Source organism: Hippopotamus amphibius, chromosome 11 (genome assembly GCF_030028045.1).
Source record: "Hippopotamus amphibius kiboko isolate mHipAmp2 chromosome 11, mHipAmp2.hap2, whole genome shotgun sequence".
Lineage (NCBI taxonomy): Eukaryota > Metazoa > Chordata > Mammalia > Artiodactyla > Hippopotamidae > Hippopotamus > Hippopotamus amphibius.
This window is the reverse complement of record NC_080196.1, coordinates 44,218,209-44,242,350: the sequence shown is the minus strand read 5'-3', so window position 1 is coordinate 44,242,350 and position 24,142 is coordinate 44,218,209. Positions and strand designations below refer to the sequence as shown.

Below are 24,142 nucleotides of genomic sequence, written 5' to 3'. Positions count from 1 at the left end.
ATAGAGATTTATAATTCCTAAACAAATATTTTTTTCCTAACCAAATATTTTATAAAATCTTATTTCCTCTTAACTCTTACAGGCAATGTTAAACTTACAGCACTAAAGTTCTGAGTTTTTTTCCTTCTGGCATGGCTCTTTTTGATCCATACCTGTAATAAATATATGAAGGATATCATACTACACTAGTCCAATAGAAGAGGCAAAAGAGATACACAATATACATCTCCTTGGTAAAGGGGACTTAAGTTTCCTCTAGTAGGATACACGGGAGAACATGCAAATCACCTTGGCATCTCTTTTGATATTCGGCTTATAAAACCAATACTACAATTAATTGGAACATAGGCATTCACAGAGTATTGGAAAAACTGAAAATAAATAATAAGGTTAAGATGCAGTTAAACATGCAACCATCATTCAGAATGCCTTACTTCTTCATATTGTTTAGAGTCTCAGTTTCTGCCCATAGAATCCATCTTAGCTCGTTCACACAAAAGAGAATCTATGGATCCACATTGGAAGCTCCAAGAATTATTAGGCTTTGAACTCCATTGTCAGAACCTCCCTGACTCCAGAACTGGCCTGAGAAGATGGCTTTACACACTAATGATGTCAGAACAACTTTGGGTCTGCCACAATTGAGTTTCTTAATTTGAGATGTTGTCACATTACCCACTGCCAGTTCCAGAAACACCATGTTGAACTGGCTTGGTTAGGAATTTTTCACTATGGTCAACCCCAGAAACAACAGCCAACAAAGTGCACTTTCCATGTTGAGCCTGTTTCTTCATCTAGCTCAACTCCACACCATAATTCAGGGAGGTTTGCTTCACTGGAAGAAAGTAGATCATCTCTCTGTCCCGAGTGGAAGGGAAGCTGGGGAAGACAACTGGATGCACTGGGGAGGCAGCATTCAGTAAGGCTATGGAAATGTGGAGACACATTGAAAAGATTTTAGGCGTTTCTGAATGACAGATGGTCATCACACCTCTGAAAAAACATCACTCTTATTTGTAGACATGTCTAGGACAGAAAGAAAAAATTAAACACTAACCATCCACTAAGTTTTTTTTTTGTAATACAGGTCACTCATAGTTCCTTGGTTCTCGGGTATTTCCTTGGGAAGAAGTTCTGAAGCAAGTTTAATTTAAAAAATGTAAAGTTAACGATGTTCACATATTTTAGTTGAGGTTGTTTGGAAACGAAATCAGAGTAGACTTCTAAAATTACACTCTTCAAGAAGTCAAGGTATATCTGGGATTAGCTGAAAAAAATCTGTTTGACAGTGATCTGATTAATGAAGCATAATGCTTTCCACACTTTTAAAGCTGAACTTTTCACAGACTCAAGGCACAATGTTAAACTTTATTTGCTTTCCTTTAATATAGACTTCTGAGCTTTCACATTTTATTTGTAAAACTTTATCAAATGCTGTTTTTCCAGGTAGCTTGTTTTAGAAGCCATCCTGCATCAATAAAGTGATACTATTTTGTCTTGACTAATTAATCTAATCTATATCTAGTTTTTTCTCTTTCCTACAGATGGGTTTAAGTTACAAAAAGTTAAATAACCAGAAAAAGGGGAGAATATTATCATCTGGGTATTGTGACCATAAGGTGATATCAGCAAAATCTTATTTTGCTAGTATATCTGCAACATCTGACAAGTAGAGTATATTTCCTGACTTGCCCATTTATACACTGTAGTCGAGTTTTGACTCCATCATTCGATGAATAACCTTGAACAAATCATTTAAACTTTATATTTTGTATTTTTCCACAGTGGCAACAGGTAAAACTGATAATACATGACTCGTGCTTCCCAAGAACATTGATAAGATGGAATTGATAATATATGTCCATGTTCTGTGGCATGTATGAGATAAATATTCAAAGATGACTGGTTGTCTTTGAATTGCAGAAGAGGATCCAATCTTATTCTTTTAAACAGTCTTCCATATCTTGCTTTTTAAATTATTTTTATTGAAATATAGTTGATTTACAATGTTGTGTTAGTTTCTGGTGTACAGCAAAGTGATTCAGTTTATATATATATACACACATATATTCTTTCTCATATTGCTTTTCATTATAGGTTATTACAAGATACAAATCTTCTGTGTTTCCTCCAACTTTGCATGCTTTCCCCCTTTATTAGGTAACAGCACTCTCCTTGTCTGGGGAGAGATTCTCTTCCTCTGCTTCCCCTGTGTGATTTTGCAGGGACTTCCAAACATAGAATCTCATTCCCCCTGGTCAAGGGTGCAAACTTCAGCCACTCTCATTACAGTTTGAGATATAATTGATGCTAAGTCAATGAGTCCCTCCCTGAGACTCATGTAACACTGTAAGAGACAGTCTTTCTTTCCTTCAGAGCAATGCTTCTCTCAAAATTTAGCAGACTTCAGTATTACCTGGACAGTATGTCAAGGCATAGACTGAGGATGGGAAGCCCAGATCCAGAGTTTCTGAGTCAGTAGATCTGGGATGGGAGCCTGGCATTTGCATTTCTAACTAGTTTCTAGGTGGTTCGGCATCAGCAACTTTGAGAACCACTTCTCTGGAGTCAGTTAAGATGATGTCAGCCTAAAACCACCAGTGACTGCTTCCCTTGCTATGTGGATAAAGTCTGCTCATTTTCTAATTGGTACGTGATGAGGTCAAAGCTCAAGAAGTAGAGAAGACGAGAACAATGAAGATATGAGATAGAGAATGGTGAGGTCACCATTTAGGCTCTGCAGTTGACCTGATGCCTGGTTCCGTCTCAATTTTCCCCAGTTATATAAATCAATAAATGCTCTATCCATCTGATTCTAATTTGGGATGGCCTTCTATTTTTTGAAAACAAAAATATCTTGTGGTCAGTTTCCAACAATAAAGGAAAATTTATTTTGATGATGTTATTTAATGGTCTAAGTTTTATTTAAGAAACGCTCCCCCCTCTGGCCTCCAAATGTACAGTATGGTGGCCATGTTTAATTATGCAGGAAGAAGATGTCCAGGAATCTTTATATGCAACAATATTTTGTACCAAAGTTTTTGAAAGAGCATTCCCATTTTTATGTGTCATACGCTAGAATATATTAGATAGTACAGAGGATCAGTGCATTGGTGATTGGTTCCTTAAGAAATAGATACACATAATTATTTGAATTTCCATTAAAAATTATATTTAATTTCAGCACAGCTTTTTGTCCACTCACCATTCTCAGTTGGGTTTTTAAATAGTTCATCAGCAGAGTTCACATTATAATAATATAGAGGCAGCATAAAATTTCATATGTTTGGAAAATACCCACAATTTTCTGCATGTTTGCACTATCTGCTTTACTAATTCTTGAGTGGCTCAAACCACAGAACCTATTCAGAAGTTTAAATTCATTTTCAAAAATAAAAGTGGAAGGACAGAGGAGAGTCTCGGTGCTGGGAAGATGCAGGAGAAGAGTTTTGATGATTCCGCTAGGTAATTAATACAAGTAATGCCTTCTGCATGATCTCTCAATTCCCCCACAGAGCCAAAATCAAAATCTTTTCATCTTTTACTTCACCCCCATTTCTAAGGATCTTTTCTTTACACATCACTGAAAAGTCCTTCATTTCTCATTATTGCTTTAAGTACAAAGCTAGTTCTGGTGATGATATAATTTTTCCCAAGTCTAAATTAGGTTTCCTGCAGAGCATTACAAAGTCAAAAGGCAGAACTCATGCTGTTCTGCTATTTTACTTAGTATTTATATGAATGGAGAAACATGGAGTTTCGGAAGTTTGTTTTTTTCTCTTCTTTTCCTTTTTCAAATCAAATTTTTATAGTTGACTTAGCATTTGTTGGACCAAAAATAGCAGAAGTGGTCAGTTTTATTCTTGCCCAGATTTCAAAAGCATACATAGAGTTTCATTCATTGTGTATGTAGCCAAGAAAAGAACTATCTAAATTTTAGTAAAAATTTTCTGTTTATTTGCATCATATGAAATTCAACTTATGAGAACCAAATTTTTGTCGGTTTCTTATTTTCTTGGGATTTTGATTAATCAGAATTATCTCATTCTATAGACATTGCAGATACTAAATCTGGCCACTGGGATATTCAACAAAATTTTGCATTTTTTTAATTGTGTTATAGAAGGTTGTCTATTCATCAGCAAGCATATATTAAACATCTGTTTGGAACAACCATTACATTAAGCACAACCGAGGATACAAAATTTTCTCTCTCAAGAAAATTCTAATTAACTATGAAGAGAATATACATTTTACACACAGACACACACATACTCTGTAAGTATACACACACATATACGTACACATACATACATACATGTAGAACTTTTTTAGTAATTTTGTAATGTTGTTTAATTTCAATTTTAATTGCCCATCCAGTATTATGTGCAAATAATGTTATATTAGTCAATTCTTGGTATACATAGTCATTTCTATTTCAAAATTAGTTAACTGGGGATTTATCTCTTCCCTGATTGCTTTCTGGGAGGCAGCTAATTCCCAGGACTTATTTAGCCTTCCTTGGAGCATTGTGTGGTGAGAGGAGAGAAGAAGGGTATTTGGACCTCATCACTGGCATCTGTCCATACTGGCATGTGCTAACATGATGCTTATTCTCCTGCCTGGTCTTGCGCAGGACCGTCCCTCCATCCACTGAGATGTCTATCTCACTGTCAGTCTCCAGAACACTTCATTTTGTCCAATTCATCCAGACTTAGAGGCCCCTCTTGCTATTTCTCTGTCCCTATCTGGTACCTAGGAGAATTTTGGTCTCTCCTACATCACTTTAGGACTGTGAGAGACTTGGAGTCATATCAATTTTAGTATGTCCAAGTGTGAACTCTTGGTTTTATCTCAAACCTGCTTTTTCTGATTCTTCCACATCTCAGTGAATGACATCACCATCAACCCAACTGGTCAGGGAGAGATATAAAAGTCTTCCCTAAATGTAAGTTGGTACAGCCACTATGGAAAATAGTATGGAAGTTCCTCAGAAAACTAAAAATAGAATTACCATATGATCCAGCAATCCCAATCCTGGGCATATATCCAGAAAAAACTATAATACAAAAAGATACATGCAGCTCCATGTTCATAGCAGCACTGTTCACAGTAGCCAAGATGTGGAAACAACCTAAATGTCTATCGACAGATGAACGGATAATGAAGTTGTGGTACATACACACAATGGAATACTACTCAGCCATAAAAAAGAATGAAATAATGCCATTTGTAGCAACATGGATGCAGCTAGAGATTATCATACTAAGTAAAGTAGGTCAGAAAGAGAAAGACAAATACCATATGATATCACTTATATGTGGAATCTAAAATATGACACAAATGAACCTATCTATGAAACAGAAACAAAATCATGGACAAAGAGAACAGACTGGTGGTTGCCAAGGGAGAGAAGGTTGGGAGAGGGATGGAGTGGGAGGTTGAGGTTACCAGATGTAAGCTTTTATATATAGAATAAACAACAAGGTCCTACTGCAGAGCACAGGGAACTATATTCAGTATCCTATGATAAACCATAATGGAAAAGAATATAAAAAAGAGTGTGTGTGTGTGTGTGTGTGTGTCTGTATAACTGAATCTCTTTGCTGTACAGCAGTAATTAACACAACATTGTAAATCAATTATACTTCAATTTAAAAGAAAAAGTCTTCCCTCATCACATATACATCTTTTTCTTCCTGCTTCTCATGACTCTCAGTCTTCAGTTACTGCCCTGATCTGAACATCCATTACCTCTCACCTGTTCCACTGCAATAGCTTGCTTACTGGTTCTCTTTCTTCATCTTGATTTTTCTTCAACCTGTTTTTCATACAGCAGTTTAAGTGATAATAGTTGCTCAATGCCTCCCTACTCCACTGAGAATAAAAAAATCTAAGCTCTGTACCATGGCCTTTTTAGTCCACATGGATCTGTCCTCTGCTGCTTCACCAGAATTACCTTGGTCTACCCCCCATCACATCACACCCCACCCCACTATGCTCTAACCAGTTTATTTTTCTTTCAGCTATTTTCTCACATCAAGAATATTCATGCCACCCTTTTGCACAGATTATTTTCTTTTCCTAAAATTCTCTTCCCTCCTTTACTCACCTGACTCATTTTTTAATACCTTTACCATAACTTACCCATAAAAGGCTTTCACACTCAGGCTATCCAGATAGATCCTCCTTCCCGTATCTCCTTGATGCTCCCTCATTCCAGCCTGTTTGAACTACAAAACTATGTCCATTTTTTCTCTCTATAATGCTATAACTGTTCTCAATACTCAGCAATAGAGTAGGCACTCAAAAGGATCTATTGAATTAGATACCAAATGGGCTGGGACAGAAAAAAATTACATCCAGCACGTTTACTTTCTCTTTTCAAAGCAGTATTTCAAGGACAACTTCATGGTATCCTGGAAATTCACCATGAAAATCCCTGAGCTTTAACTGTTTAATAACCCAAACCTTTGGAGTCCTTCTGGAATGCCCTCTCTCTCACTCATCACCATGGTCTTATATCAAGTCCCAATGATCTTATAACCCAAACATTTTGCAAAAGTGGGCATTTCTCTTCTCCACTTCCTGGTCTAAATCACCACCATCTCTGGCCTCAAGCGTCACAATCAACCGCTGACCAGTAACCTTGTCTCTGGTCTTGCCTTCCTCAAATCCAATCTCCAGCCAGCAACCAAAGTGACTTTTCTAATCCTTTCATAGCACCCCCCTCCAATTGCTTTGGTGATAATGGCAAATCTCCCCAACATCACTCCTACAGTCCTTTACAACCTGCTCATCGCCCACCTTCCTAGTGCCTTCCCTGCCAATCTCTTTCACTTGCAAAAGAAACTCTCCTTGACTTCTTTGAGATTGCTTCTCCCTCCAGGCCTCCCTAGAATGTTATCATCTACCATCCAGGCCAGACTTTCTCTAGTCTACTACTTTTTCTTCGGTACCAACCTAAACATCCCTCCGGAAAAGCCCTCTGGCTGCCAACACTCAGAACTAGACCTAGTTCGGCCTCTACAGCTTCTGTTCATGTGGAAACTTCCATCAAAATATCCCCCATAATTTATTGTAACTATGCGTTGAATGTCTATTTTTTTCATGCCAGACTTAAAAAACACATTTCTGAAAGGAGGGCCTAAGTCTGACTTTTTTGCCCCAAATATCCCCAGTGCCTGGCACAGAGTCTAATACAGAGCAGACACTCAATAAATTTCTATTTAAATAACAAGCTTCCAAACTTAGACATGAAAGAGATTCCTACCTCCAAAGTTCCCAAAAGACCATGTGTGTCTGTGTCTACGTGTGTGCACACGTGCACAATTGTGTGTGTTCTCACCAAAGATGATGTCAGATTATTAAAACCATTGGCAACAAATGAATATTGAAACTCTCCCACTGTAAGAAGCCCAGAGAATCCTGGAAGACACAGATTTCCATTTCCATCTCCTAAAAAGAGATGATGTGTGTTTACCTCCAGATTCTATCTGGAAATTGAGAACCCTCTCTTTCCTTCCCCTGCCCCAGGCAGTCCTTGGAACATAATTTGAAAACTAGCAGTCTAGTCTATCTATTTAGAAGCCTTTATACACATAGCATCCTTGGGTCATAGATTTTCCAGGGCAGTCATGATGTCAAATAGAAGATCTCATTATCTCCCTAAGCACACTTGTAGATATCTGACCAGGCATCCTAATGGTTGGGTCAGAAAATATGGACACTGGCCCTACACAGAACTACTCTGAGGGCAAGCTGCCCACCCTTAGTCACCTGAAGCATTGGGTGTCAGGAGTGGGGAAAAAAGCTTCGAAGACTTGTTTGGACCATCTGTGTTCCCTCCCCTCTGTGTTCACTGCACCTGGCACCACCTTAAGGTGAGGAGAGAGGTATTCTGTCATTAAGAGAGCTTGCACCCCCTTTAAATTACATCTTCTGGAGCTGCATGAACCACTTACTAAATTAAGTGGAGACTATGAACAGCACTTATCATCATCACTCAGTACACAGCAAAGGCTCCATGAATGTTGGTATGATTAATGTGTTAACTTAGTTGAACATGACCCCCAAAAAAGCAATAGACCTTTAGTAACTTCTCAGAGATCTTAAAGCTGCTTTACCTGTTAATTTAATATTTGTGAGGAGGATTGAGGCTTAGTTTTACTGTACAGTTGCCCCTTGAATAATATGGGTTTGAACTGCATGGGTCCACTTATACAAGGATTTTCTTCAATAATTAACTACGTGATCCACAGTTTGTTGAATCCGTGGATGTGGAACCAGAACTGTGGTCATGCAAGGCCGACTGTAGAGTTATACATGGACTTTTGACTTTGTGGAGTGTCAGAGCTCTTAACCCCTACATTGTTCAAGAATCAACTATATTTCATAGGTGCTTTTCAAAACTACATTAAAATAGGAAAAATGCTATTTTATTATTTCAGTTATGTCATCATCTTAATTATTCTATAAACTTTTTAAGCACTGCTCATAAGCATGTCATATGCATATGTAAAATATTCTGACAAAAAAATCAAAAGGGGTTTTTTTCTACAATGGACTTATTTCCATTTTAAATTAATATTTATTACTAAGGAAAGATATCTCGTGCCATATTAATTCATGAAACAAAAGCATAAACTAGAGTAGGTTAAATGCTAAAAGAGATTGCAAATGGAAATTATCAATGGTAATTGCAACGGTAAGAATAAAGCTTTCTTCCTTTGAGCAAATATCTCTTTTCTTTACTGGGAAAATATCTGTGAATTTAACATACCAAATACTAAAATACTTTAAAGAGAAATACAACATACTACAAAATCAGAAACAAATTTTTAAATGCCAAAGTCATTTACAGCTTGCTCGACTTTTCTGCTACTTTATTTTCTTTGTCTCTGAGGGAAACTAGTGGACTAAGAAAGGAGAGATCTAGGGCTAGCAATTCTTGAAAAAGACAATGTTATCACTTGAATTGAAAAAAACAGCACTTAATGGCCTGGCCACAGAGAGTGGCTCTCCCTGGAAACGTGGCTTTCATAAGTAAATATATCTGTGAACTAGTCTATTGTGAATCTTTCAGTTTCAAACATATATTAGAGACCTAAACACTGAAACATGTTTCTTACAATGTAAAGTACATCAGTGCAACTCGTAGTTACCAAATCACATAATTATATTACGCAATTAAATTATTTCTACAATGTGTTTGTAAACTTACTGAATAGAGATGATCTAACAGAGTACATCAGAAGTAAAACTTTTACAATTCATGCAACTTTTCTACAGGTTTCACTAATTAAATGGTTTTTAAAAAACATTTAAGTAATTAGAATTATAAAGAGCTAAAGGAAGCCATGATTATACTGAGAAGCATCATTTAGAGAGCACCGTACATAATTACTTAAATTAGAATACCAGTAAAGCTCAAAATTAATGAGTTAAGAGTTTACTTTAAGAAGTTAGAAAAAATTTTCAGAATAAATGCAAAGAAATTAGGAAGAAGATAACAAAGACGAGAGAGAGCAGTTATTAACTAAGCAGGAAACAAAGACAGAAGAGAGTACCAAAAAACAAAACTTGTTTTTTGAAAAGGAAAATGAAATAGACAAGCCTCTGATAAGTCTGTTCAAGAAAGAAAAAGAGAGAATGCATAAATTAAAGGATAAATAATATTAGGGAGAAAAAGTGAGAAATAAATGCAGATCCAGAAAAATTAAAAGAATGTTAGTAACAATATGAATAATATAAACCAATATCTTCTAATAACATGAAAACATGAAATAGGCAAGTATATATTTTTTTTATTGCTTCCATATGATACAAATATTTTCTCCTCACTTACCTCATCTGTTCCTTTTCCTTATTGTGTCAACTGTGTCTTTCGGGGAGCAATGTTCTAAATTTCACGTAGCAAAATTTAGCAGACCTATTTATCTCATGGTTAATGTTTTTCTGTCTTTATGTATTTCTTCTTGAGTCACTTTGTGTTTTATACATACACATATACACACATCATATAATTTACATAATTATATAATATATAATACATGTATATATAAAACACAAAATGACTATATACACTATTTTATAAGACAGCAGTTTCTAAGATATATATAGTTGAATTTGCAGATATGAAACCCATGGATAAGGAGGGCCAACTGTCATCATTGAAATATGCTATTTTATACATAAAAGGGACTTGCGTATCTGCAGATATTGGTATCAATGTGGGCTCCTGGAACCAACCCCCCAGATATATCGAGGGACGATTGTAATAAACATTAAATTGATAATGTGTTATCTAATAAGGATTTTCAGGAGAAAAGGGTCTGTGGATACACATGCTGTATACATGTATGTGTTCTATACAATTGTGAAATAAAAGTCATATTTTTATGGCAAGACAAGAGAAATTTAAACAAAAAAAACTTCTCTGTCCTTTGGCCTCCTCTCGCCCCACACCATGCCTTATGTAACTGTATTATGCATCAACCAGACCTCCCCCATTGGCAGGAATACCTGCTCAACCGTAAACAGCAACATTTTCCCAGCATCAACAAGACAACTCCTTAAAAGATAACATTCCTTCTCGATCTTGTAAGGGGTCACATGACCCACCATGATAACAATTAGATCTGATTATGTAAACTGTCAATAATATGTCATTTGATGTAGAGTCCTCTGTCTTAAAAAATTATATAACTGTACCTTGACTTCTAACAGGTGGAATAGTTCTCAGAGTTTTCTGAGATGCTCTTCCTGGGTTATAATCTTCAAATCTGGCTCAAATAAAATTTTCCACTTCTTTTTTAGATTGATTAATTTTTCATAGATACAATGAACTACTGTATACAATATATACAATGTTTGGTATGTTGTATACAATGAACCATCATTTACAACTGTACATTGTATACAACTGTACATACTGATCCCTACCACGAGTACCTAGTCAGGTGAGTGAGAACCAAGCCAGGCAGGGATTTGCCAGTACTACTGCAGGACTTCCCAATGGCTTAACTGTGACCTGGAATCTTTAAAATTGTGGACATAATGCAAGATATATCTTAAATTCTACATAACTGACACTTTTTATTCTTAGAGTGTCAGAAGAAACATAGACTTAGCTCATTTTATAGGGAATGGAGGCAAGAATTATTTCCAGACACTCTATTTCTAACTAATGAGGCTCTTACTGCTGGTTCTCAGGAAAAATCCCACTTTATTGAATTTACATGTCAATGACTTTTTTTTAAGCTCTTTATTGGAGTATAATTGCTTTACACTGTTGTGCCAGTTTCTGCTGTACAACAAAGTGAATCACCTGTATTTATACATATATCCCCATATCCCCTCCCTGCAGCAACTCCCTCCACCCTCCCTATCCCAGCCCTCTAAGTCATCACCCATCATGGAGTTAATCTCCCTGTGTTATACAGAAGCTTCCCACTAGCTATCTATTTTACATTTGGTAGTGTATATATGTCAATGCTACTTTCTCACTTCTTCCCAGACTCCCCTTCATCCTCCCCCCAACCCCGGGTCCTCAAGTCCATTCTCTACATCTGCATCTTTATTCTTGCCCTGTCACTGGGCTCAATGACTTTTTGAACATTTCCTTTAGGTATCTAAGCAAAATGATGTATGATTCTGTTAACAGCTGAAGGTGGAGAAGCTTTTCCCCTTCATTCAATCACCCCATTCTTGACAGTGCAGGACTGATTTTTCCTCCTTCATTGATGGCTCTGGGGAGGGAATGTCTGAATGTCCTTTAGGACTTTTCCTTTCTGATTCAATGGCACCTGATGGCGTGATTCTTTTCTATCTTGAAACATTTCATAAAAAGTAGTTTATGAGATGACATTCACTCTCCTTTTCCTCCTTTTTTCTTTTGAATATGGAATCAACCTCCATCCAAAGAAAATTAAATGTCTTAAGATAAGATCATAATCCTTTTGATAAGCAATCATAGTCAAAAAAACATACAAATTCCCTATAGATTACTGTAAAGAAGTGGGAAAAATATTTCCCTACATAAATTATAGTATATTTCCTATGTCATAAGAGTTTAACTAAAAAAAAGGACATACAATAGGAAGCATTATAGTACATAGGACTATATTAAACAAGGTGCTGAGTGCATGAGCTAAACAATCATTGAGAAATTATTCCTTTATGAAGTCTTAATTTCCAATATCTATATGGAATGAATCAAAAATGTATTTTCTGTTCATCCTATTATTTATTCCTTGCCCTCATCCTAGTCTCCTCTGCATCTGGTAAAGTGTGGAAGTTGATCTTGACAGCTTAATTTCATCACTTCCTGTATCAGTTGTCTTTCTGTAGGCTCAGCCAATGAGAGGCACTGATGAGAGTTTGGAAGATGTGAGCAATGGAGAAGCCTCAGTGTTTCTCTCCCTTCCTCTCTGCTTCAGGTAGCAAATTTGGCAACACCATGTTTTTTTGTAACTCCAGCTTCTATCAGACAAGCCAGTCACGCTCCCAGCTACCACCAGGAAAACACCGGTCTGCAGATCCCAGTAACCCACCACTTCACTTTGTCCCTTCAGTCTAGGAATGATGGCAGCTTCCTACTTTTGCTCATCCCTGGACTGATTGGGCATCATTTATTGCCTTCTCTGCTCCTCCACCACCTATGAAGCCAAGTCCTTTCACTATATTCCTTTTGTTTGCAAATAGTTAGAGAGGTTTCGCTTGTTTCTGGCTGAATATCAACTAACAAACAATTCCATTTTATGGGTTTAAAGGGAATTTGTGAACATGCATTTTAAAAACCTAGAGAAGTCTTTTTATTGCTTAGGATACAATGAGACAGGACTCAAATATGGTGAAGCAGGAGAGGCCCTAAGCCCTGTCTTTAAGATCTTTCCTACTTCTTCCTTACATATGTTTCCAAATGAAGAAAGAAGCATTATTCAAAAGAGTGGAGTGGCCAAGCTTTAATTCAATGTGCTGTATTGGGACTATTCCCTCTTTTTTCCAGGAAAAACTAGACGCAGCAACCAGTTTCAACCGGAACAGTTAGGAGCACATAAATGGCACATACTTTGGATTGAACAGGAAGAAAACTAGGTCTGTGTACTCACGGCATCCCCTAATTTGAGACACATTGTCCTGGCTGAGTTACATGATCATAAGGACAGTGCTTCCCTCCTATGCTCTAAGCACAAGATAATAGGACCTCATAGATATGGATCAAGATGGCAGAGTAGGAGGACATGCACTCACTCCCTCTTGCAAGAGTGCCAGAATTACAACTAACTGCTGAACAATCATTGACATAAAGACACTGGAACTCACCAAAAAAGACACCCCACATCCAGAGACAAAGGAGAAGCTGCAATGAGACAGTAGGAGGAGCATAAACACGTTAAAATCAAGTCCCATAAATGCTGGGTGGGTGACTCACAAACTGGAGAACAGTTATACTGCAGAAGTCCACCCACTAAAGTGAGGGTTCTGAGACCCACATCAGGCTTCCTAACCTTGGGATCCAACAATGGGAGGAGGAATTCCCAGAGAATCAGACTTTGAAAGCCAGCAGGATTTGATTGCAGGACCTCCACAGGACTGGGAGAAATGGAGACGTCACTCTTGGAGGGCACACAAAAAAGTGTGGTCACCAGGACCCAGGGGGTAGGAGCAGTGACCCCATAGGAGACTGAACCAGACCTACCTGCTGGTGTTGGAGGGTTGCCTGCAGAGGTGGGGGGCAGCTGTGGCTCACTGAGGAGACAGGGCACTGGCAGCAGGGGTTCTGGGAAGTGCTCATTGGCATGAGCCCTCCCAGAGCCCCAACAAAGAGCCTGTAAGCTCCAGGGCTGGGTAGCCTCAGGCCAAACAACCAACAAGGTGGGAAAATAGCCCCATCCATTAGCAGACAAGCAGATTAAAATTTCACTGAGCTCCACCCCCCCAGCCCAACCCACCATCAGTCCCTCCCATCAAGAAGCACCCATGAGCCTCCTAGATAGCTTCCTCCACAAGAGGGCAGACAGCAGAATTAAGCAGTATCAGCAGTATTTCATCTTGTGGGACTGAAAGCCACAGCCACAGAAAGACACAGAAAATGAAAAGGCAAAAGACTTTGTACCAGATGAAGGGACAAGATAAAACCCCAGAAAAACAACTAAATGAAGAGGAGATAGGCACCCTACCAGAAAACAAATTCAGAATAATGATGGTGAAGATGATCCAGGACTTTGAAAAAAGACTGGATGCAAAGATTGAAAAGTTGAAAGAAAAGTTTACAAAGACCTAAAAGAATTAAAGAACAAACAAACAGAGATATGCAACACAATAACTGAAATGAAAAATACACTAGAAGGAACCAATAGCAGATTAACTGAGGCAGAAGGGCGAATAAGTGAGCTGGAAGACAAAATGGTGATAATCACTGATGCGGAAAAGAATAAAGAAAAAAGAAAGAAAAGAACTGAAGACAGCCTAAGAGACCTCTAGGACAACATTAAATGCACCAACATTCAGGGGTCCCAGAAGGGGAAGAGAGAGAGAAAGGACCCGAGAAAATATTGGAAGAGATTATAGTTGAAAACTTCCCTAATATGGGAAAGGAAATAGCTACCCAAGTCCAGGAAGCGTAGAGAGTCCCAGGCAGGATAAACTGAAAGAGAAACATGCCAAGACATACAGTAGTTAAACTGACAAAAATCAAAGACAGAGAAAAGTTATTAAAAGCAACAAGGGAAAAATGACAAGGGAACTCCCATAAGGCTAACAGCTGATTTCTCAGCAGAAATTCTGCAAGCCAGAAGGGAGTGGCAAGATATATTTCAAGTGATGAGAGGGAAGAACCTACAACCAAGAATACTCTACCCAGCAAGGATCTCATTCAGATTCAATGGAGAAATCAAAAGCTTTACAGAGAAGCAAAAGCTAAGAGAATTCAGCACAACCAAACCAGCCCTACAACAAATGCTAAAGGAACTTCTCTAAGTGGGAAACAGGAGAAGAAAAGGACCTACAAAAACAAAAACCAAACAATTAAGAAAATGGTAATAGGAACATACGTATCGATAGTCACCTTGAATGTAAATGGACTAAATGCAACAAGCAAAAGTCACAGACTGGCTGAATGAATACAAAAACAAGACCCATATATATGCTGTCTACAAGAGACTCACTTCAGATGTAGACACACATACAGGCTGAAAGTGAGGGGATAGAAAAAGATATTCCATGCAAATGGAGATCAAAAGAAAGCCGGAGTAGCGATACTCATATAAGATAAAATAGACTTTAAAATGAAAAATGTTACAAGAGACAAGAAAGGACACTACATAAAGATCAAGGGATCCATCCAAGAAGAAGAGATAACAATTATAAATATATATGCACACAGTAGAGGAGCACCTCAATACATAAGGCAAATGCTAACAACTATGAAAGAAGAAATCAACAGTAACACAATAATAGCGGGGGACTTTAACACCCCACTTACACAAATGGGCAGATCATCCACACTGCAAATTAATAAGGAAACACAAGCTTTAAATGACACAATAAATCAGTTTGATTTAATAGATATCTATAGGACATTACATCCAAAAACAGCAGATTACACATTCTTCTCAAGTGCACATGGAACATTCTCCAGAATAGATCACATTTTGGGTCATAAATCAAGCCTTGGTAAATTCAAGAAAATTGAAATTGTATCAAGCATCTTTTTCTGGCCACAGCGTTATGGGATTAGAAATCAATTACAGGAAAAAAACTGTAAAAACCATAAACACGTGGAGGCTAAACAATACGCTACTAAATAACCAAGAGATCACTGAAGAAATCAAAAAGGAAATTAAAAAATACCTAGAGACAAATGACAATGAAAACAGAATGATCCAAAACCTATGGGATGCAGCAAAGGCAGTTCTAAGAGGGAAGTTTATAGCAATACAATCCTACCTCAAGAAACAAGAAAAAGCCCAAATAAACAATCTAACCTCACACCTAAAGAAACTAGAGAAAGAAGAGCAAACAAAACCCAAAGTTAGTAGATGGAGAAAAATCATAAATATCAGAGCTGAAATAAATGAAATAGAAACAAAGAAAATAATAGCAAAAATCAATAAAACTAAAAGCTGGTTCTTTAAGATAAATAAAATTGATAAACCTCTAGCAAGACTCATCAAGAAAAAGAGGGAAAGGACTCAAATCAATAAAATTAGAAATGAAACCGGAGAAGTTACAACGGACACCACAGAAATAAAAAGCACCATAAGAGACTACTACAAGCAACTATATGCCAATAAGATGGACAACCTGGATGAAATGGACAGATTCTTAGAAAGGTATAGACTTCCAAGATTGAGTCAGGAAGAAATAGAAAATATGAACAGACCAATCACAATAATGAAATTGAAATTGTGATTAAAAATCTCCCAAAAACAACAACAACAAAAAAATCTCCCAACAAACAAAAGTCCAAGACCAGGTGGATTCACAGGTGAATTTTATCAAATATTTAGAGAAGAGTTAACACTGATTCTTCTCAAACTCTTCCAAAAAATTTCAGAGGAAGGAACACTCCCAAACTCATTTTATGAGGCCATTATCACCCTGATACCAAAACCAGACAAAGATGTCACAAAAAAAGAAAATTACAGACTAATATCACTGATGAACATAGATGCAAGAATCCTCAACAAAATACTAGCAAACAGAATCCAACAATACATTAAAAGAATCATACACCATGATCAAGTGGGGTTTATCCCTGGAATGCAAGTATTCTTCAATATACGCAAATCAATCAATGTGATACACCATATTAACAAATTGAAGGATAAAAACCACATGATCATCTCAATAGATGCAGAAAAAGCTTTTGACAAAATTCAACACCCATTTATGAAAATAACTCTCCAGAAGGTGGGCATAGAGGGAACCTACCTCAGCATAATAAAGGCCATAAATGACAAACCCACAGCAAACATCATTCTCAATGGTGAAAAACTGGAAGCATTCCCTCTAAGATCAGGAATAAGACAATGATGTCCACTCTCACAACTACTATTCAATGTAGTTTTGGAAGTTCTTGCCACAGCAATCAGCAAAGAAAAAGAAGTAAAATGAATCCAAATTGGAAAAGAAGAAGTAAAACTGTCACTGTTTGCAGATGACATGATACTATACATAGAAAATCCTAAAGATGCCACCAGAAAACCACTTGAGCTAATCAATGACTTTGGTAAAGTTGCAGGATACAAAATTAACAGACAGGAATCTCTTGCATTTCTATACACTAACATTGAAAGATCAGAAAGAGAAATTAAGGAAACAATCCCATTCACCATTGCAACAAAAAGAATAAAATACCTAGGAATAAACCTAACTAAGGAGATAAAAGACCTGTACTCAGAAAACTATAAGACACTAATGAAAGAAATCAAAGATGACACAAACAGATAGAGGGACATACCATGTTTTTGGATTGGAAGAATCAACATTGTGAAAATGACTATACTACCGAATGCAATTTACAGATTCAATGCAATCCCAATCAAATTACCAATGGCATTTTTCACAGAACTAGAACAAGAAATTTTATGATTTGTGTGGAAACGCAAAAGACCCCGAATAGCCAAAGCAATTTTGAGACGGAAAGGCAGAGTTGGTGGAATCAGGCTTCTTGACTTCAGGCTATACTACAAGGCTACAGTGATCAAGACAGTATGGTACTGGCACAAAAACAGAAATATAGATCAATGGAACAGGATAGAAAGCCCAGAGATAAACTATGGTCAACTAATCTATGACAAAGGAGGCAAGGATATACAATGGAGAAAAGGCAGCCTCCTCAATAAGTGGTGCTGGGGAAATTGGTCAGCTACACATAAAAGAATGAAATTAGAACACTCTTTAACACCATACACAAAAATAAACTCATTATGGATTAAAGACCTAAATATAAGGCCAGACACTATAAAACTCCTGGAGGAAAACGTAAGAACATTCTTTGACGTAAATCACAGAAAGATCTTTTTTGATCCACCCCCTAGAGTAATGGAAATAAAAACAAAAATAAAGAAGTGGGACCTAATGAAACTTCAGAACTTTTGCACAGCAAAGGAAACTATAAGCACGACGAAAAGGCAACCCTCAGAATGGGAGAAAATTTTGCAAATGAATCAACAGAGAATGGATTAATCTCCAAAATATATAAACAGTTCATCCAGCTCGATATCAAAAAAACAAGCAACCCAATCAAAAAATGGGCAGAAGACCTAAATAGGCATTTCTCCAAAGACGTATGGATGGCCAAGAGGTATATGAAAGCTACTCAACATCACTAATTATTAGAGAAATGCCAATCAAAACTACAATGAGGTATCACCTCACACTGGTTAGAATGGGCATCATCAGAAAATCTGCAAACAGTAAATGCTGGAGAGGGTGTGGAGAAAAGGGAACGCTCTTGCACTGTTGGTGGGAACGTAAATTCATACAGCCACTATTGAGAACAGTATGGAGGTTCCTTGCAAAACTAAAAATAGAACTACCATATGACCCAGCAATCCCACTGCTGGGCATATACCCAGAGAACACCATAATGCAGAAATACACATGCACTCCAATGTTCATTGCAGCACTATTTACAATAGCCAGGACATGGAAGCAACCTAAATGTCCATCAACAGATGAATGGATTAAAAAGATTTGATACATATATACAATGGAATATTACTCAGCTGTAAAAAGCAATGAAACTGGGACATTTTTAGAGACATGGATAGAGCTAGAGACTATCATCCAGACTGAAGTGAGTCAGAAAGAGAAAAACAAATATTGTATATTAACACATATATGTGGAATATAGAAAAAGTGTACAAATCAACCTGTTTGCAAGGCAGAAATAGAGACACAGATGTAGAGAACAAACATATGGACCCCAAGTGGGGAAAGTGGGGAGGGTTGGGGGGGAATGAATTGGGAGATTGGGATACCAAATTGTACACTCTAAATATACGCAGTTTATTGTATGTTAACTATCTCAATAAAAGTTCTTAAAAAAAATAAGATAATAAGATCTCATAAATGCAAACAGAGACTGGAGTGCTGAAAACACATTGACCAAATATGTGGTCCTTCCCATTGCTTAGTCCAGGCCAAGGTGAGTAGGGCATAGCTGTAGGCCAAGATGTGGTATATATACCATGTCTACTTTATCCATTCATCTGTCGATACACTTAAGTTGCTTCCATGTCTTGGCTATCATAAATTGTGCTGCTATGAACATTGGGATGCATGCATCTTTTCAAATTAAGAATTTTCTCCAGATACATGCCCAGAAGTATGATTGCTGGACATATGGTAGCTTTATTTTTAGTTTTTTGTTTTTTGTGTTTTTTTAATTTTATTTATTTATTTAATTTATTTATTGGCTGCATTGGGTCTTCATTGCTGCACACGGGCTTTCTCTAGTTGCTGCAAGCGGGGGCTACTCTTCATTGTGGTGCACGGGCTCCTCATTGTAGTGGTTTCTCTTGTTGCAGAGCATGGGCTCTAGGCGTGTGGGCTTCAATAGTTGCAGCACACGGGCTCAATAGTTGTGGCTCACAGTCTCTAGAGCACAGGCTCAATAGCTGTGGTGCATGGGCTTAGTTGCTCCGTGGCATGTAGAATCTTCCCAGAGCAGGGATGGAACCTGTGTCCCCTGCATTGGCAGGCAGCTTCTTAACCACTCTGCCACCTAGGAAGTCCTATTTTTAGTTTTTCAAGTAACCTCCATACTGTTTTCCACAGTGACTGCAAAGGTAGGAAATTTTAAAACAGCAGAATCTGGGCCTATTGTCTAGACCCACAAGCCACATGTGAAAATTCATTCCAACAATTTTCTTTCATTTACAGACTAAATCAACTTCATCCCATAAGTGTTTTTCAAAGCAGTGTTAGTCACCTGGCATTTTTATACATTATCATTTATTACTTCTTCAGTTTTCAGCATCTAAAGAATATTTTAAAAGTGTTTTAACCCTGTAGCTGAGACACTGCTGGTGCCCTGCCCACACAGCCTCACCTGTCACATTTCAGTGGACATCAGCCTCACATCCAGCTACTGGAACCTGCTTTTCTTTGTCTGTGGATGTTTTCTTGACACTGGACGCTGTTTCTTACACCCTTGTGCCAGGTCAGAATACTCAGGAAATTCACAGCCCCAGGAGCAGCCCTCAACCAATAAGCATCCTTCTTCCGTGGCATTTATCTGAGGGATGATGTGAACAGTCTCCAGTACATAAGAGCTAGTTGCCTGATGCTTTGCTTGGTAATGGGCCCTTCATTGTCTGCCTTTGCTGCCCTTGAATCACTGCCTCACTCCCCTCTCAGGGTTCCCTCCACCACCCAAACCAACTAGTATTTGCACTTAAAACCTTGTCTCAGAGAATCCAAACAGATGAGCCCAAATTATGTCTCAACCCTCTGGGGGCATATCAGGCAACCACAACAAGGTGAATTAAACACATGTATAGTTTCTAGGGGGCAACGAAGTAAACTGATGCTTCTTCTGATAAAGCTGCAGTGATTACTGGAGCAAACAATCATTAAGGAAGCACTTCATCTTTCTGTGCTCCATTTTCTCACATTTCAGCACATCTGGCTTATCTAACCAGGGTACCTTTGGGCACTACCTCATTAAAAAAAACTGTACACTGGAAATCCAGACAGTAGAGGGCCCAGAAATGAAGACCATGGATATCCCACCATTGTCATTATACTCTGCCATGCTCACTGACAGATCAGCTTTGCTTCTTCATTTGTTTGCCATTTAAGATACCAGTGAGTTATTAAAAGTTTGCATCCTTTCCCAACCAGGATGATGATGCTATTTTTGTTTCTCTGACTATAGAGAATTAAAATTAAAATTAGATGCAAATTAGTGCCAATTTAGCTTACTTTTCAGCATCTCAAGCAGCGAATTGTGACATGGTTGTGATAAAAGTGTATTTATTCTTTCTGAGTCATGGCATCAGGTTGCTGTTTTGGAGGGATAAATATGTGATCCTTCTAAATACAGTTTTGCAGGTCATTTTAACAGACTTTACACAAAGTGCACTGGCTTCCAAAAATAGGAGTAAGAGTGTGTATCAGGACGGTACTTGCATCGCCAGCATCAGCCTCTAAGTCATTCTGCTTATTATCATCTCCCCACCCCACAAGCCATTACACAGTAAGGAAAAGAGTAGCTCTTTCCCGTGATAGTGACTCTCCTTTTGAGTTCAGACTGTGTGTTCAGTTTAGGCAAATGCAAAGAACCAAAGTGTGAGCTTATTGAGAGAAACAATCTATTTACTTCGCTTTTTGGCAAAACATAAGCAATGTCTGAATTAAGAAAGTATTATTGGGTTGAAAAAAATCATAAAGATAGTAAACTGGTGTCTTCAGTGCTTTTTGTCAGAAGTTCTCATTGGCCAAAGAGAGAGAAACCAGATCATTGCTAAAAACAAATGCTATGAACTTTTAGAACAAGCGCCATCACAGTGTTTGCAAATGATCGAAGTCAAAAAGAACATTGTCATGAGAGAGAAATAAGACTACCAGTGAACTTGAAAGGTACTGGAAGCCAGCTCCATCCTCTGTTAGTGTTTTTACATACTTGGTAATATAAAGGAAGCAGGAATTCAGAGCCTGGGGTGAAACAATAAAACAAGCACCTTATAATAACCAGGTGAAGAGTCAGAGACACCACTGTCACAGAGAACCTCACATTGCTTAATTTCAATTTAAAGGGTGACTTGAATGCCTGGCCTTATGGAAATTCAATGATATGTTATGGTTCATCTGAACTCGTCAGTTGGCCCCAAGCTGCGATAATCAACTTTTCAATGTCAGCCTCATTTACTCCTCGAAGAATCCTGAAATAGCCATTCTCTCCCCAGGACTTTCCCCAGGAATTGGCAGCAATCTGCAGAAAAACAAAAAATGAAAACCACTGAATATCGTATGTGGATTTTTTTAATCCAGTCTATAAAGTTACAGAGGACTCCTATGTAGCTTTATGTGCCTCTGACTTATTATAGATTGTGATTATTAAGAACCTACATATTTTTAAAATAAGAACAAAACTGTTACATTATTCATTAATTACATTAATATGCATATATATTCATGTTCATGATAATCAGAATTGGTGAACCCCCCAGAGTACAGTGGTGGTGTATGCATGGGAGTTTCAAATGCCACATCAGAATAGACACTCTGTAACTATTATGTGATTGGCCCTGTACTAAGCACGGGAGGAACCATGATAAAAAATATCCTGTGTTAATGGAGCTTATGGTCTCATGAGGGATGGTCAACATTAAGGCAAGTACTAAGGCAGAAACATGTACATGGAGAGGCATCTCACTTGTCTGAATGGTTCAGGGAAGCTGTCATGAAAGAAGTACCACATGTGATGCATATTAAAGCCTAGGAGTAAATTAACCAGATTTAAAAAAAAAGGATTCAGGTAAAGGGAAACAGCAAAAACATAAACATCAAAGCATGAAGCAGCATGAAGTGATGAAATGAAGCAACAAAATTGTTATCACTAGATCATAAAACAGAAGCAGGATGGTAGTTTATGAGGCTAGAAGCGGAGGAAAGGAAATCCATACTGAGAAAATAATGGGGGAAATGATGACAAGTTGTCACCTGCTCTCCTCCTTCCAGCAGGAGAGCAGGTGAACGAATTTATATTTTGATTACATTATTCTATATGAACTGAGATGGATGAATTTAAAAGGGTAGGAAAAAAAATAAACACAGGGTTGTAAGCAGCTCTTTGCAAGAAACTGTCCTTAGCAGGAAACCTCTTTTCTAGTCACTTCAGCAGAGCTATATTTCATCTAAATTTAAATGTGCCACTCCCATGCTCTGCTCTGTTCTGACCCAAGCACACTTTTCAAATCTTTTGATCACACACTACCTTGCCTAACCTGTTGGTTTTTCTCATAGATCAAAGAAGTAGAAATGAAGAATAAATAATTAACAGATGACCAGATCCCTTCCCTAGCTTCCCCTTCAGTAATCTCACGGACAAACTGTGTGAACAAGATAACAACTAAAGAAAGATCAGAAGAATCTGACCAGCTTGCAGGCAGTGGGGGATGGCAAGGACTCTGACCCCCTACCCCAATGATTAACTGAGATTACTTACCTTTTACGCTTTAAAACTTTCATGGCCAAGCAGAATCTTTGGAGCTGACTTTTGCTGCACATAAGTCTGCCTTCTCCCCAGATTGCTGACTTTCTAAATAAAAGCAATTTTCTTTTTCACCTTTATTTCTGGGCTCTCAATTCTGTTCCATTAACCTATTTGTCTGTTTTTATGCCAGTATGTGCCAATAGACTGCTCAGTACTGTCTATTGCCACAAATCTTCAATTTGTATAATAAAACAAAACAAAAAACCCAATATTTGTAAAGTGCAATAAAGTGAAGTGCAGTGAAACACAGTATGCCAATATATAAAATCGTAATCTGCAAATAGAGATAATTTTACTTCTTCTTTTCCAATTCTGATGGCTTTTATTTCTTTTCCTTTCCAGATGGCTCTGGAAAGGACTTCCAATATTATGTTGAATAGGAGTGGTGAGGATGGGCACCATTGTCTTGTTCTCATCTTAGAGGAAAAGCTTTCAACCTTTCACCATTAAGTAGAATGTTATCTGTGAGGTATATGCCTTCTATACTTAATTGTTAAGGGTTTTTATCATGAACAAATGTAGAATTTTGTCAAATGCTTTTTCTGAATCTATTAAGAATACTATATAATTTTTTTTTTCATTCTATAAATGTGATGTTTCACATTGACTGGTTTGTGTATGTTGAACCATCCTTGCATACCAGGTATAAATCACATGTGATCATGGTGAATGATTCTTTTAATGTGCTATTGAATTCAATCTGCTGGCAATAAAATGCTGTCTTAATTAATGTAGATTTATATAAAGTCTTAAAACCTAATAGTGTACATCCTCTAGTTTTGTTATTCTTTTCTGTGGCTATCTTGGGTACTCTAGGTCTTTTGCATTTCCATTTAAAGTTTAAAATCATCTTTTCAATATAATCCTCTCTCCCCCCTCCAAAAAAAAAATCTTTGCTGGCACTTAGAT

General features: G+C 37.5%; 1 protein-coding gene across 1 annotated transcript in view; it reads right to left on the bottom strand.

The window, feature by feature from the left end:
- Positions 1–21,392: 21,392 nt before the first annotated feature.
- TINAG (tubulointerstitial nephritis antigen) overlaps positions 21,393–24,142 on the bottom strand; it is a 66,901-nt gene continuing 64,151 nt past the window's right edge. Inside the window, exon 11 of the mRNA XM_057699521.1 lies at positions 21,393–21,949. Coding sequence (XP_057555504.1) covers positions 21,815–21,949 — 135 coding nt within the window. The 3' untranslated portion in view covers positions 21,393–21,814. The remainder of the gene's footprint in view (positions 21,950–24,142) is intronic.